Consider the following 15513-nt stretch of genomic DNA (forward strand, 5'->3'; position numbering starts at 1 on the left):
CACACGCACACACACACACACACGCACACACACACACACACACACACACACACACACCTAGATAGAGAGAGTTATGTATTTACTTTGCAGCAGCAAATTTCTCTAACTGGAGATCAATAAAATGTTACCTTAACATCAATAGAATTACCGAGAAAAATCTCTTTTAAGCTACAAGTTGTGTACTTTCCAGGCATATGGGTTTTACAGCTGGTGTTCATTATCATTGCCTGTGTTTGTGCCTGTGTATGTTTCAGTGTGTGTGTGTATGTGTTTCCATACTTATACTTTGTGTCTCAGTGATTTGTGAAAGCTCATATTAGATAGATTAGTACAAGTGGAGGATCAATAAGGCGTACAGTAGTACATGTTTTATCATCTTATTTTTCTCTTTATCATTTCAGACTTGGCATTGGCAAAATTCACAAAGAGAGAAGGAAGGTAAACCTAACATTTCTTTTGTCTGGATCTTCTAATTGGTACAATTCTGTGGCTTATGACAATAATAGAATACTGTTTTTACTGTGTATGAACCTGATAGTGGAAGAAGACTTTGTGCTGTTGAGGCTAGAGAGGTGAGCAGAGTAAGCCAGATTCCCTGTTTGGACTTCTCTGTTGACATCCACCCCTTGGCGCTCATAACATGACCTTATGCAGTAGTTGTGAGCACCGAAAAACCGTACTAAAACTAAACAAAACATTCGTCTGTGGGAAACAATTGCAAGAGTATTGAGCAGATTAGCCCATATTGGGATATCAAGCTCTATTGTGGTCTTGTTTATGTTGTGCTGCGATAATATGCTGTGTGTGTGGCTTATTGGGCGGTGCAAGCCAGAAAATGCTGATTGCAGCGAGTTCAAAACAGAAAGATCATCTGTACTCTGCTGTGTCATCTTGTGTCTCATACGCATACAGTGGAACTCGGATTCAACGAGGTCGCCGGGCCTGACCTAAAATCTCGTTGAATCCGAGTGTTCGTTATAGCAAACATGAGGTTTTGTGTAGATAATTCCAGGCACTGAGCAAGTAATATATAAAGAGAAGTCACAAATAGTGCCAAAAATGCCTGCATATTATGAGCTGTGTAAAAGAAAAAGACCGATTCGTTCAAATGCATTCCTATGTCATCTCGATTGTTTACCACAAAGTTGTGTTATTGTGTAGATCCTAACATAACGGCAACTTTTGATTTCATAGACAAGCGCACAATTCATTACGAAGATCTATGTCAAGACTAGTTTATCATTGTAATAATGATCAGTTGCAGTGGGGAAAAAAAGACTGATGCTTTTGTATCTGCGACATTCAACGCCCGAATCGCTAGTGCGCCCCCCTACCTCCTCGACACACATACAGTCACATGTGTGCTGGCCGTCCATCCGACTCTGACACACGCCGGAGTAGACACATGCGCGAGCCAACAACGCATGTGTTGGTATGAAAAAAAGGCCCCTGATTGGTCGCATGCAATCGGCTAAGTGAATAATGGTTCACGATGCAGTTGCAATGGATAGTTTCCGGGAATAGATAAAGTTCGTTCTGGGAGAAAAATGAGCGAAGCCACCTCTGCGGGGGCAGTTCACCCTGGAAGCGACCTCGTTGAATCCGAGCTCGCTGATTTAAGTGCTCGCTTAATCCGGGTTATTTTTATTGATTTGAAAGAAGAAAAAAAACGGGGAATCTATCTTATCTCGTTGAATCCGAGCTCGTTAAATCCGAGTTCCACTGTATCACGCCCTTAGAATGGCAGGGTTTGTGAGTTGTTAACTATCTTAAAGTATTGTCTGTTGTCTGTTTGGGTTCTTTGTTTTATTTATCTATTTATTTAGATCATTTAGGAGACAGGTTTCCAACCCTCTCTGTCAGGACGAACCTTCCTAGGATGAGAAGGATACAGTGTCTTTGAAGAAAAACTGAGATATTCAATTCAATTTTTTTTTTTATCATCTCCATGGGGAAATCAAAGTCGGGTCTGTTACAGTCTGTAGCATGCAACAGCGAACTAAATAATGTAACTTCTGAATTATTTTATGCTTATATATACATATAGTCATGTGACATTAGACTTTTTCACATTCAAGAAGCAATTTGCAGGGATGCTGAGAGTCGTGTGTGAATAAAAAGCTTTTTTTTTCTCTCTGACTTGTTTCAGTGGGACGAAGAATTGGCAGCTCAGGGAAAGCTACAGACGGTGGATGGAGGAGGTACGGACAGTGGGAATGTGCAAGTTGCTGATGGAGAGACAGAAAGTAGCGCTGGGAACGAACAAAGGACATGTTCAGGTGTCTGCTCAGGAGTGTGCTAGTGGAAAGACTGTCGGAATTTTGTGATGAACTAAAGAAGAAATATTAGATGTATGAGTAATGGGTGAGAATGAGACATTAACCCTATCGTACGTCGTGTTTTACGATCGTATCAATACGACGTGGGGAACTCTGTGCCACCACTTTCCAGAGGGGAAATTTACTCGTTAATCCGATCCATAAGCTTTGCACAGCAGTCTGTCAAAATTATTTTTTGAGAAATACGGAAAGTTTCAAAGAGATTTTTGTACTATAAGTATTCTAAAATGTGAAGAATACAACCCATGGGGTACAAAATGACCCCAGAGCGTACGGATAGGGTTAAAATGCTACTCTTGAATGAAACAACGGGCCTACTGAGGCTCAGACTCAGAGCGGAAGATGTGGTTAGGGATTCTCGAGCTGCCTTGAGGCACTCCATGGATGATAATGCTTGTTGAAAATGTGATATTATGGACATTTTTTTTTGGGGGGGGGGTTTGGTGTTTTGGTTAGTGTTTTACGCACTCCCAACTTCATAACATCGTATCGGGACACATTAAACGTTTTCAGTTTGGTAGGAATTTTGAATTTTACATGGGTGGCGGCCGAAGCCCACTCTTAGTAAGAAGTTAAGACAAACCACACAAAATGCAGGAAAATACTTGAGCGTTTTATTGTAAAAGATAATAATGTCATTGTGGACAACAGGAATGTGAGAGTGTTCAGATCAGAATGGACTTTACGTCACAATCATAACACAATCACCCGAGTCATTTTTGTTTTGTTTTGCTGAAAAACAAAACTTTAAGATTAAGAAACCAGCAGATACCTAAGTCAGCCTTGTGAATTGAGTAAAAAGGAAAATGTCTCGATAATTGGATGTTTAGTACACAGAGCAACACCCAGCTATATCAAGCATATTATTGTGAAGCAAGTAGCAGGTATTTTTACATTACTAATGACCTGGGGGGGAAAAAACGCCTTGGATCATTGCATTATGGCTGTGATGATAGTCCATTCGTCTGAGGGAAACAATAGCAAGAGTATTGAGTAGATCAGAATGGGATATCATTGCATGTTACATGTTATAATTTGGTGAGATTTTTTTGGTTGTCAGTAAAACGGGTTTTTTTTGTCAGTCGTCAACTTAAAGAAAGCTCATATTTTTTAAGATAAGAAAAAAAAAGCCCAGTTTTGTCTCTTTACTCTTTACGTCATGTTATTGTTTGAACAGTTTGTTATGGGAGTTGGATCAAAACCGACATGACATGATACATGAAGGAGCCAATGGAAAAACAGATGTTATCACAGTCTGGAAATTGTGATGGTATCAATTTTAAAAGCTTGTTGTAGACTCACTATTTCATTTCTGTTTGACTGTTAATTTTTTTGTTATTGTTACTTAAATGAGACGTCAGTCTAACAATAATAATTCAACAGACGAACACAAATGCTGTGATTTGTTTTCAGTACAGGCTCTTAAAATTGATACCCTCACAATTACCAGTTTATGAAAAACAACACCCAATTTTACGTCACACTCACACCCTTCACATTCGTCTGAGGGAAAGAGTTGTGAGAGTATTGAGTACAGTAGCTTGGAAATCATTACAAGCTGTTTGGTGTGATGTGTTTGTTGTAAATATAAGAAGGTTTGGGGTGAGCAATGACTTGTTGGTGCTACTGTCAGTCACAGACATGAATAAAGCTCATTTTACAAGGGGAAAAGTCAGATTTTCGTCTCTTTATTTAATTTTTAAAAATTTAATTCATTTTCCTTTTTTTTAAATAGTTCACTTCTCGGTTCGTTTATTTTGCATGGTTAATTAATTTTTTTTTTAACACACCAGCACAATGTAGAAATCTTTTCTGAACTTTTTTTTAGTGTTGTGAGGAGTAAAATCTACTAGATATCTATCCACTCCTCAGAAATTGGAAGCATAATTTTTCGGGTACCATAGTGATAGGCTGCTGTCATTGTCATGAATTAGGTATGATCATCCTTCTTCTTAACCCTGCGGGGTTTTTTTGAGAGGCATTAGGCATGTTTAGGATTTTACAAATTTAGCAATATTTGAACATTTTGGACTTCCAAGAATGTAAGCATTAATAATCGAGCAGAGCAAATGGAATGTCTAAAGCTGTTGGAAAAGTGTATCGGGCACAGGCTAACATAAACCAGATTTTTTTTTTTTTTGGCTAATCATAAAGAAAGACCCAGTAACTTACAAATTTTTGGTTAAAAAATTTTTTGAATAATGCAATAAATTTGGGTGATAATTTCCCATTGAATCTACAGTTGCTACTTCTTTCCCATCCCTCTACTAATTCTTTCTACCTGTCATCCTGTCCTCAGCACAAAATGAATGATCTTTTTACTGATATGCTTTTCATTTGCCACTTAGACAGAAAGAATCTGGATCGCTAACAGACAGAAAGAATAATTTCCTTCGTCTCACAATTACTGGAACGGGCCTGTGCTAAATTGAGATTATTTTTCATTATATATATATACAGTGGAGTACACTTAAAACCGAAGTCTGTGGGACTTTCGAGTTACCTTCAGTTTAGCCGTATTTTAAGTTTAGCTCAAATAAAAGGAGTAAAAAAATTGGGGATTTTATTTGCTTTAGATATATATCGCACCGATATTTTTGGATTAACAGTCTTCAATTTAATTTTAGTGGACTCCACTGTACAAGAATAAATTTATGAAAAAATGTCTCCTGGTATTCTTATAATAATCAACTCTAACTAATAAGCGTTTCACAGCATTAATAAACTACCTTTAACACACCTCTAGTACATAGCATCATCACTAGACCTATCTCTAGCTAGACCTATAGACTGGTACATAGCATCACTAAACCTATCTCTGGTACATAGCATCACTAAACCTATCTCGCTCAGGTCTCAGACCTCTGGGCAGTGATGGTCGTGGAGAAAAGTCTCTATTCGGGGGAAAAAATAAGTAAGAATTACAAAAAAGAAAGCAGAATCAATTCGATGTACATGATGTAAAATGTTGGAGATCATTTTTTCATAGAATAGAATGTCTATTTACACAAAAAAAGTAGGCCTATATACAGTAAGGCATGGATAATTCAAACACATAGGGGAGTGACAAATGTGTTTAACACACATCCATAATCCGGGTAAACCGTACAGCGAAAAATGAAAGAGATATCATTATCAGTCAAGGAATGGCAAATTGTATGAGCTATCCATGATTTCTAGTTATCCGTATATTCGGGTTATCTGTGCACGACAATGCAATATGCACATAGCGGACAGATTTTCAGGTCCCGAAATTTTCCTTACATGTAGATGATTACATTATATATATTCATGTCTAATTATATTTTCTTTGTATGGTTCATTAAAACGTGTATAAACGTGTAGGATACTTAGCGAAATTCATAACATATAGCATCCCGCTGATTTCGCTAGTTGTGTGCAAGACTAAAAAACATATTTTATCATTATATTATAAGCCTATTATGTAGATCTATAGGTTTTCTATCCCTCTAAATGGAGAAAGCATTGCATAAGTGCACACCACACTTTAATATCATCACTGACCAATTTCTATTTCGTGACATATAATCTCAGTGCCAACCCACAAAATGGCCGAAACCTGGCCCTTTGTCAAGCTGATTGGCCACATACATAGCCGACTCTGCAACAATACGAGCAACAACAGCCAAGTGGGTATAAGTAACCATTCTTCTAATATTCTAAAACAATCGGCTGACAGGGGAAAAATACCTTGCACAGCATTTGGCATTGTGACCAGCACAAAGAGAGAGGGGTTAAGTTTTCTTAGAAAAAACTTTTACACTTTACACCTCAACCAACACAATTCAGATAAATTAAACTTTTAGAAGCACCTGACTTCCACCCTGCTTATTATCAGGGCCAGCCTAGGAACCCATGAGAAAGACAGAGATAGGTGGTCAAATACTTGTAATATCTTCCCAATGTGGGAATTAAACTGTCTTCCTTCGTGTGCAAGGCGAAGTAACTGTTACACCACAGACAATTACAGATTTTTCAACTTGGGTTTTGAAAGTGTTGAAAAAAATGTAACGGTACCGTAGTGTTAGCACTGGTAAAAACGGGCTTCTTATACAGCGGAACGTGGATTCAACGAAATCGAAGGTCAGGCCCGACGACTTCGTTATTTCCGAGGTTCACTGAACAAGTGCTGCGGTTTTGAATTGTGATCATAGAGCAAAATATAGCAAAACTGATAATGACACAACATGTGATTCTGAAAATACAAGAACATCACCCAAACATCATCATCGTATTACATACAGCATGAGGGCTTACTACATGAAGTTAAAAGAACATGGATTAAAACAGCATTTTGAGGTGGGGTGGGGGGAATCAACCTTTCAGTTGAAAGCTGTTGTCTCCACTCTGTCTCAGTACGATGGAGATTCCATGAAATTAAAAATTCGTATTCTTTCCTTCAGAGAAAGGGATAAAAAAAAGATAATATTTATAAATTTATTATGTTTGCTCTCCTGCTAAAAAACATCAGCAACCTGTAAAGCTAGGCTTACAATACTCACATCATGTTACTGAACATGAGCCATGGAATAGAGTCTATGATGCCAAGCATAATAATAACAACAGTGAGCTGTCCCCGCGGTTTTATGCACAAAAAAATACAGAAATTAAGCAAACTGAGCCCAAAAAAGTGAAGTGATGCGTTTCTGTTAATTTTAACAAAGAATAATAAAGGAAAATAATCAGAAATCATGCAAAAATGATCAAATTTTGCTAAATTATGCGGGGTGCTTAAAAGTCTGGGGACAGTCACAGTGAGAACAACTACCTTTATAATTTATAAACAAATCCGATAGAGGATGATAAAAGTTTCAGGTCTGTGTGCCGGGAGGCTTTCATGTAATCCTAAATATAAACATACTCGTATGTGTTGCAGCGTTATGGAATCCGGAGCTCATCAACTTTTGAGTGCATATTATGGAGTTATTGGTAGCAAATTAAAGCTTGTTTATTTCTATTGAACATGGTGAAATTACCAAGAAATTGAACACAGAAGTTGGGTGACTTTTACTTTTAAAGCTTGTACTCCTACCTTCGAGAGGGTGTGGTGGCGGAGCGGTTAGTGCACTCGTCTCCGAAGCGGTAAGTCCGGGGTCGAGCCTTGGTTCGGACACAAATTTTGTTCGCCCCCTTCAGCCCACCCAGCAGTAATGGGCACCTGACTTCGAGTTTGATCAAGTAAAGACGGCTTGGAAAGGAACTGGCCACCCTACCGCAATATGCCGAAGGCCCAGGAAGTTGTCTCACTAACAAGGCAATCCCCAATGTCTGGATCGGATGCGGGAACAACTTTACTTTACTCCTTCTACAAAATAACATATTTTGGGCTGTAAAGAACAGTTTTCTGTAAAATTCACTCTAAAATGTGTTCTGTCATGGATAAAGAAGGTTTCTGGGCAAAATACAAATTTTCAATAAAAACCACTCGACAGTCGGAAAAATACTTATTTCTCCGTTCCCTAAAGCTTAATGGGTATCCAATTCCACCACGCTGCGATAAGTTACTGTGCATTTTCAGGGGTAAAAAAACCAAAGAAATTCTGATCAATGACTTGTGAACCGTTAGTTGTTGTCTTGACATGATGATGTCGATGGTTCCGTTCAAGAAACCCGTATTCACTTTTCTATTAAATCAACAATTTTTGTTTTCTTTTCCTTTTCAGTGGCTGCAGATCTTTCTCCATCAAATATGTTTTATATGTGAGGATTGTACTGTAAATACGTTATCTACAGTACGATCCTCAAACTGAAAAGACGTGAAGAAAAATGAACTGCAGCCACAGAAAAGAAGGGAAAGAAAGTCGATTTTAGACAAGAGCGGCATATGGGTTTCTTGAACTGAACGGTCGATGTTATGGTTGAACCTGACAATCTCACTCAGGCATGAAGAATGTTTTCCGATTGTCCTCTCTCAACCCGGTTATAACATGAAATTTCCCAGTCATTTTTTTAGTGTTGTATGCAGATTAAAAAAAAAAAAATTGTGCCTACACTACACAAGTCAACCTATGACTTGAGCAAAAGTGAAAATATCTCAGTAACAGAATCTTTTATATACGAAGCTAAACTAAACACTGCTAGGTCTATCTATAAAGTACAAAACAAGTACCAGCCTCTTTTTGCCACACTATTACTAATAATTAAAAACCTAAAGACAATTACTTGGGAAATTGTGTGAATATATCTTACACCACCGGAGAGATAGGTGTATGGCAGCCTCAGGGATCTGAAGCGGACTGCACAGTTTGTGCACACCCCTGGTTTGCTGTCTGTCATGGAGAACGAAGAAGAAGGCAATTGTTGCATTACACGCTGGAATCTGGCACTCGTCAATTTTTGGGCATGTGGAGTTATTAGTATCATTTAATAGTTTATGCATTTGTCTTGCTTTCAATTTTAAAAAATACCCATCTATCTTGAATAGAAAGCAAGATATTTGCAACTGAAGAGAGGTAGTGTCGTCTGGTTTCAGTGAAAATTAGAGAGAAAATGGCCGCCAAAGTTTGGCAACTTCAATAACTTGAGATTCCTTGAAAACAGATAAATCAAATATGTTTTGAGCCTTTAATCAACGTTTTTCAGTAAAATACACATGGAAATGAGTTTTAATATGAACATAAATTTAAAAGGTTGTGAGCGAAAAAACAAATATTCGCTAAAAATTACCAAACTGGCGGAAAAATGTGTTTCTTCAGTTTCATTATTTTATCGAGCGCCTTATTTCACCATGATGCCTCACAATTGTTGTACGATGACCATGACAATTTGACAAGCTTGATTTGTCAACACCCACAAGAAAGAGCAAATTTTTAGAAAAGTTAGCAGAACATTTTTCAGAAAAACACATTCATCTACTGTACTATAATCCATCCTACACAGATCAGACATGGGGTACACAGTAGCACAGGTCATTCAGCCACTCAACAACACCCCAGCCAGCTCGTATACACACAGTCAAGCAAGCACATAGCAAAACATGCACAAACTTGTAGCAAAATTCATACACATAAAAAGATTTCCATGTCCTGCTGATTTCACTGAACTCTGAAGTACGTGCACTGCTTGACTGTACCACAACACATTTTCAGCTCAAAGTGAGAGGAGAGCTCATATATTATACTCATATAACTGCATTATCACCCACAAAAGCAACATTCTCTCAGATCTGTATAGGCCTACTATAAAATTTACAAACGCGAGATTAAAAATACACAGGCGTACATTGTATGTAGGCAAATTACATGATTCAGAAAACATTATACCAGACTCTCAAATATTTACATACCGGTATGTACACTTGGTGCATTATGTGTAGAGACACACATACACGTGTACACATATCATGATAACAACACATCACTCAGCTGCCTTTAGAGTGGTAAGGCTGTTGAAGAAGTCATGAACCTTATGTGGACCAGCACAACACAATGTGACTGTCCAGCTCTAGCTGTGCTTCTTGCAAATTAGGTCAAACACCTTTTTGGTCTCAAATTGTGTCATTCACAACCAGTAATATATGATAGTAATAGTAATACATAATGATAGCTTGTCCATCAATGTCTGACGATGACCATAATTACAATTGATGATGCTACTATATAATGTAAAACAACTACACAAAATGTTGAGCTATTCTGGTAGATAATTAGAAAGTACAGTATAGCACGGATAGCTCGAATTTGCCGGGACCGGCCTCTGTAGGTTGAGGGGTCCATAGTTCCAAGGAATACGTGAAAAATGTAAAGAAGAAAAAAAATGGGACCGCAAGCACAGTTTGACGGAAGCGTGATTAAGAGTCTTCTGTGTTCGACCTATCCGTGTTATACTGTAATTACTTTTCCCCCCTCTCGCTTTTCTGAAAATCAATCTCGTGCAACATACATGGTCAGAGGCGAACATCAATGAAAAGAAAAAAGCCCTTGTAGTATTTTATGTATATATAAAACTTTGTTTGCATTCAACGATGTCAGATAGCAAACAAAGTCCAGGAAAGTGTATTATTGTACAAGAAGTTGAACAACTTTCAAACCCCATACATAACTTCAACTCACATCATTACATGTAGACATCTATTCTATATATATATATGATTAAATTTATGCATGATTTTAACTGACATTTAATTCTGCGTCAAGGTTCAAATATCTACAAGATAACTTCATAACATAAAGAGTTTGAGAATCTCCCTTCTGGCTACTGTAGAGACAATGCCTGACACAATCATGATGTTGGTATACTTCACAAGAAGACAGATTTTACTCAAATATATACATCAATAGATATGTCCGGAGTGCAGGGATGTTGCTTCCTGAAAAAATGAACAATGAACAATGAATACTAAATATATGAAAAATTAACCATTCTCTTTTTACTCACTTTCTGTTCTTCTCTGTATACCCTGAACTCCAGAACAATACAAGTACACAATTAATAAGTTAACACGTCAGGTTACGTTATAAGCTAAATCAAAGAAGGTTAGGGTATTTAGACTGCGTTATCTCTAAAGATTAAGTATAAAGCAAGGGAATGTGTGTACATATAGGGGGCGGGAGGTTGGGGGGGGGGGGATAGGGGGGGGGGGGGAAGACTCACCATATCTATGCACATTGCAGCTTGTCATGAAAAAAACAAAGAAACAAACTTAGATAACATCGGCCTGCTTTTCAAATATACTGAGCCCAAAATTTTGAAATTTAAAAAAAATCGTGACTCTTAAATCTGTGGCATTGGCTGCACATGTTCGTTCACGAAATATTTTGTTGAAAAAATTCAAATTTTAATGTTGAAAAATGAAAGAAACGCTATATAATATAATGTAGGCACAATGTTGAAAAGAAAAGAAAGTTTGCTTTTTCTCTCCCAAAAAAAATTTGCTTTCTGAGCTTGGAACAGTTGAATGCTAGCTGGTGATAAGTTATAGATTCAGTCATGGTCATGCTTAGCACCTCTATCTGTCCGGTGTGGGTAGGTTAGTGACTTACAGTGAGCACTGTCTCACAGACACCACCACAAACACGTCATTTTGCGACTTACACCAGTGTTGCTTGTACTATGAGTCATGACACGGTGGAATCAGGCGCTCATCAAAATAACGAAATGGAAGAAACAGGCACTTTTCCGCCAGTTTGGCAAATTTTATTGACTTTTTGTTTTTTCGCTCCACACCTTTTATTTCCATATAGAAACACATTTCCATGTGAATTTTACTGAAAAGGGTTGATTAAAGGCTTTTTCAGTTTTCAAGTAGGGCCTACTCTGAAGTTATTGAAGTTATCAAACTTTGGCGGACGTTTTCTGGTTAATTTTACCATTGCCAACTTCTATTCGAGACAGAAGGGTATTTTTTTCAATGAAACAAGGCAAGTGAATAAGCTATCAAATGGTACCAATATCTCCACATGCCCAAAAATTTACTAATACTTGATTCCACCGCTTCCTGACACATATCATCTTTTTCTTTAATTGGCCTGACCTTTCTTAGAAACGAAACGACAAGACACCGGGAACAAAGAGACATTAGAACTGCTGTCCTTTCCTTAAAAGAACAGTATACGCAGTTTTTACAATTTTACTGGAGGGCAGAAAAACTGAATGTTGTTACCAAGAAAAATGATATCTGCTTTAAAGTAGAGATAACCAGAAAGTGGTTTTTTTAATCAAAATTATATTCTTAAAAATATTGACTTGGGATGTTTGCAAAGAGTTTAAGTTTTCTGGCTCTTCTATCAAATTATTAAAACTGCATATAGGCCGACTGTATTTTTTAAAATGACGGCAGAGAAGTAGCAGACCCAGACTTCCCATTACAATAGAGTTGTGCTGTAAAGTTAACAACTTGTCAATCAAAAAACATATGACATAAAGATCTATATATTTCATCATATTAAATGTATATTATGTAGACAAAGAAGTGGTTTTATAGTGACATTCACAATCAGCAGAAAATAAACACACTCGATAAATAACAAACTACCAACAACACCCTCTCCTTCTCCTTCATCTTCTCCCCCTCCTTCTTCTTCTTCTCCAGCTTCTCTTACTCCTTCCCTTCTATTTCTCCCGCTGCTTCTCCAACAATTTCTTTTTCACCTTCACCCTCTCCTACTTCTCCTTATATTTCAATGCCTTCTTTTTCACAGGGGTCAGGGGCTGGTAGCAACTTCTCCTGTTTCTTCTCATTCTCCCTCTCTTTTTTTCTATTTCTCCTGCTGCTTCTCATACCATTTCTCCTTCACCATCTCCTACTTCTGCGCCTTCTTCTTCACAGGCGTGGGAGGCTAGTAGGTGCTTCTCCTTCTCCCTCTCTTTTTATTTCTCTTGCTGCCTCTTTTTCTCTATCTTCCCTTTCTCTCTCTCTCTTCCTATTTCTCCTTCTATTTAATTTCTTCTCTACCCTTCCCTTCACCTCCTCCTGTTACTTCTATTTCGGCGCCTTCTTCTTCACAGGTGTGAGGGGTTGGTAGGCGCTGAACATTGCATTGGTATACTCCTTCTCCCTCTCTTTCTTTTTCTCCTGCTACTTCTCCTACTTATTTTCTTCACCCTCTCCTATTTCCCCTCCCCCTTCACCATTTCCTATTTCTCCTTTTATTTCTACGCCTTCTTTTTCACGGGGCTGGTAGCTGCTTCTCCATCTCCCTCTCTGTCTATTTCTCCTGCAGCTTCACCCTCTCCTCTATTTCTCCTTCCAAATTCACCCTCACCTATTTCTCCTTCAGGGTGCTCTCGTGGCCTAGAGGTTAAGGTGTTGGCCTCTCATTCAAAGGTCCCGGGTTCGAATCCGGGTAACGACCGAACAATTTTCTTCTCTAAAATTGTCTCCTTTCACCTCCTTTCCTGCTCTCTAGCAATGTTCTGTTGTCTGCTTTCATTTCCACTTTCTGCCCCCATCCCCTCACCTCCTTTGCCCCTTCCTCTGGGCTCCTGACTCTTTCTGCAGCCTTTCTACTGCTACTCCTTGGCTCCTCCTTACTGCTGTATTTCTGCCACACCCCTGATCTTCTGGTAGGAAAAATCTACACCTAGCCTTCTCGGACAAGGGCAAAAAATCTCGGAGGGCCCGTGTGCAAGTTGCGCACGTTAAAGATCCCTTGGTGGTTTAAAATCGATAAGAGTAGGCTTCGGCCGCCACCCGGGCAAAATTCAAAATTTCCTACCAACTGAAAACATTAGGAGTGTCCCGCGCGCTCATATGACCTATGCAGTTGCAAGCGCCGTAAAACACTTTACAAAAACAAAAAAACATTTCTCCTTCCAAATTCTCCCTCTCCTATTTCCCCTCCAATTTCTCCTATTTCGGCGCCTTTTTTTTCACAGGCGTGAGCGGCTGGTAGGTGCTGAACATTGTGTTGGTGTACTCCTTCTCCCTCTTTCTTTTTCTCCTGCTACTTCTACGTATTTTATTCACCCTCTCCTATTTCCCCTCCAATTTCTCCTATTTCGGCGCCTTTTTTTTCACAGGCGTGAGCGGCTGGTAGGTGCTGAACATTGTGTTGGTGTACTCCACTTCCTCAGGGATCACGTTGAGCATATCGTACGGCTGTTCTAGCTTGGAGGTCTCCCCGAAGTTTGTGTACAGCTTGCCCTCCCCCTCCCCGTTCTCCTCTGGCGGCAGGTTGTTGTTGGATGGTGTGCCGCTGGTGGTGGTGGTGCCCTGCTCGCCCACGTCGGTGTACGGGTGGTCGTTCGAATCCTCCTGCTCGTCTATGAGGGGTGTGGCTGCTTGAGGGATCTCTACGTCAGCTGGTGAATGGGTGGGGTGGAGGAGGAGGGGAGGGAGGGGGAGGAGAGGAGGGGAGGGGAGGGTGGGAAGAGGAGGAAGGGGGAGAGGAGGGTAAAGAGGGGATGGGGGAGAGTAGGGAGGAGAGAGAGGGAAGGGAGAGGGAAGGGGGGAGAGGGGAGAGGGAGGGGGGGAAAGAGGGGGGAGGGGAGGGGGGGAAAGAGGGGGGAGGGGAGGGGGGTCAAGTAAAAAGAAAATGTTGTAGTTGTAGACAAGACTGCCCTACCAGAAAAAGTACTGGAGACCACATGGAAAAAGCAAAATAGGTAGGCCAACTGACAGTAAAGTAACACAGAAGCATGATAAAGGATGAGGCAATCAACCCGGGCCTGGAAGTGCTAGGGCTAGACAAAGAGGCCGGGGACAGACACACATGTCATCGACAGCTCTCTGCCTTAGCCTATGTACCTGATGGTACAAGGAGAGAGTTAGTAAATAAGAACATTTAGTTTGGATAAGATAATAAGATAAAATACATCTTTATTTTCCAGATCCTGGCACATTGGTTTGATGTTTCACCACGTGCACACGCGCGCACACACACACACACACCCACACACACACCCACACATATACACACACACATACACACACACACACACACAAACATGCACACACATGCAGGCTTACAATCACATGTATTATATAAATGAGCAGTTTGTAGCCGTTAAAAAAACAACTGTTCTGGGTGTTAGCAGCAGTAATAGCAGTAATGACAGTAGTATTAGCAGCTGCAGGAGTAGGGGTGGTATAGGTAGCTGTAGTGGTACTGTGGTAGTAGTAATGCGATAGTGGAAGTAGTAGTAGATAAAACTGTAGTAGCAGTAACAGAGATAGAAACAGTAGTAGTAGCAGACTAACAAAATGATGACTTACTCTGTGACTATCCCACACTGAGCCCTCAAGCACATCAGTCACATAGCCCTCATTCCCCCTGCCCTCCACACACACACCTTCCTTTTCTTAACCCCACTGGGGTAAAGAACAGTAAAGTGAAGAGAAGCGTGTATGGTGGACACCAACTTTAATTAAATCAACAAATAAGTAAAGAACCCACCCCCCCCCAAAAAAAAAACAAAAAAAAACAACCAACCCAATCAAATCAACTCCCCAATTCCTCACCTGGCAAATGTTTCGAAGGCTTCACTAGCCTCTCCAGCTTTTTATGACCTTTGGTCACGCCCTCTGAGTCGCCCCTCTGGCTGTCAGATCCCGTGTAGTGGACCTCAGGCTCCGCCCCCTGGTCTCCGGACTTCCTCCTCCGCGTGTCGGGGGCGGGGTTTGCAGACACCAGAACCACGTCCTCTGTTCCGACTGTCGACTCCTCCCGAATGTAGTCCTTTGGTGGAAGCCGTTGGGCTCTGAGGGGACCGG

The 15513-nt window shown here is 39.8% G+C and overlaps 2 protein-coding genes across 2 annotated transcripts in view; one reads left to right on the top strand and one right to left on the bottom strand.

Moving 5' to 3' along the window:
* LOC101848966 (cytoplasmic tRNA 2-thiolation protein 1) overlaps nucleotides 1–2336 on the top strand; it is a 30482-nt gene extending 28146 nt beyond the window's left edge. The window contains exons 14-15 of the mRNA XM_005097623.3: nucleotides 402–438; nucleotides 2150–2336. Of these exons, the coding sequence (XP_005097680.1) occupies nucleotides 402–438; nucleotides 2150–2302 (190 nt within the window). The 3' untranslated portion in view covers nucleotides 2303–2336. The remainder of the gene's footprint in view (nucleotides 1–401; nucleotides 439–2149) is intronic.
* An 11312-nt stretch (nucleotides 2337–13648) lies between these two features.
* The window catches only part of LOC101849690, a gene marked incomplete at its 5' end in the record, with an annotated part of 59415 nt that continues 57550 nt past the window's right edge, over nucleotides 13649–15513 (bottom strand). Inside the window, 2 exon segments of the mRNA XM_013082106.2 lie at nucleotides 13649–14102; nucleotides 15262–15500. Coding sequence (XP_012937560.1) covers nucleotides 13795–14102; nucleotides 15262–15500 — 547 coding nt within the window.

The sequence above is a fragment of the Aplysia californica genome, unplaced genomic scaffold (genome assembly GCF_000002075.1).
Source record: "Aplysia californica isolate F4 #8 unplaced genomic scaffold, AplCal3.0 scaffold00159, whole genome shotgun sequence".
Taxonomy (NCBI): domain Eukaryota; kingdom Metazoa; phylum Mollusca; class Gastropoda; order Aplysiida; family Aplysiidae; genus Aplysia; species Aplysia californica.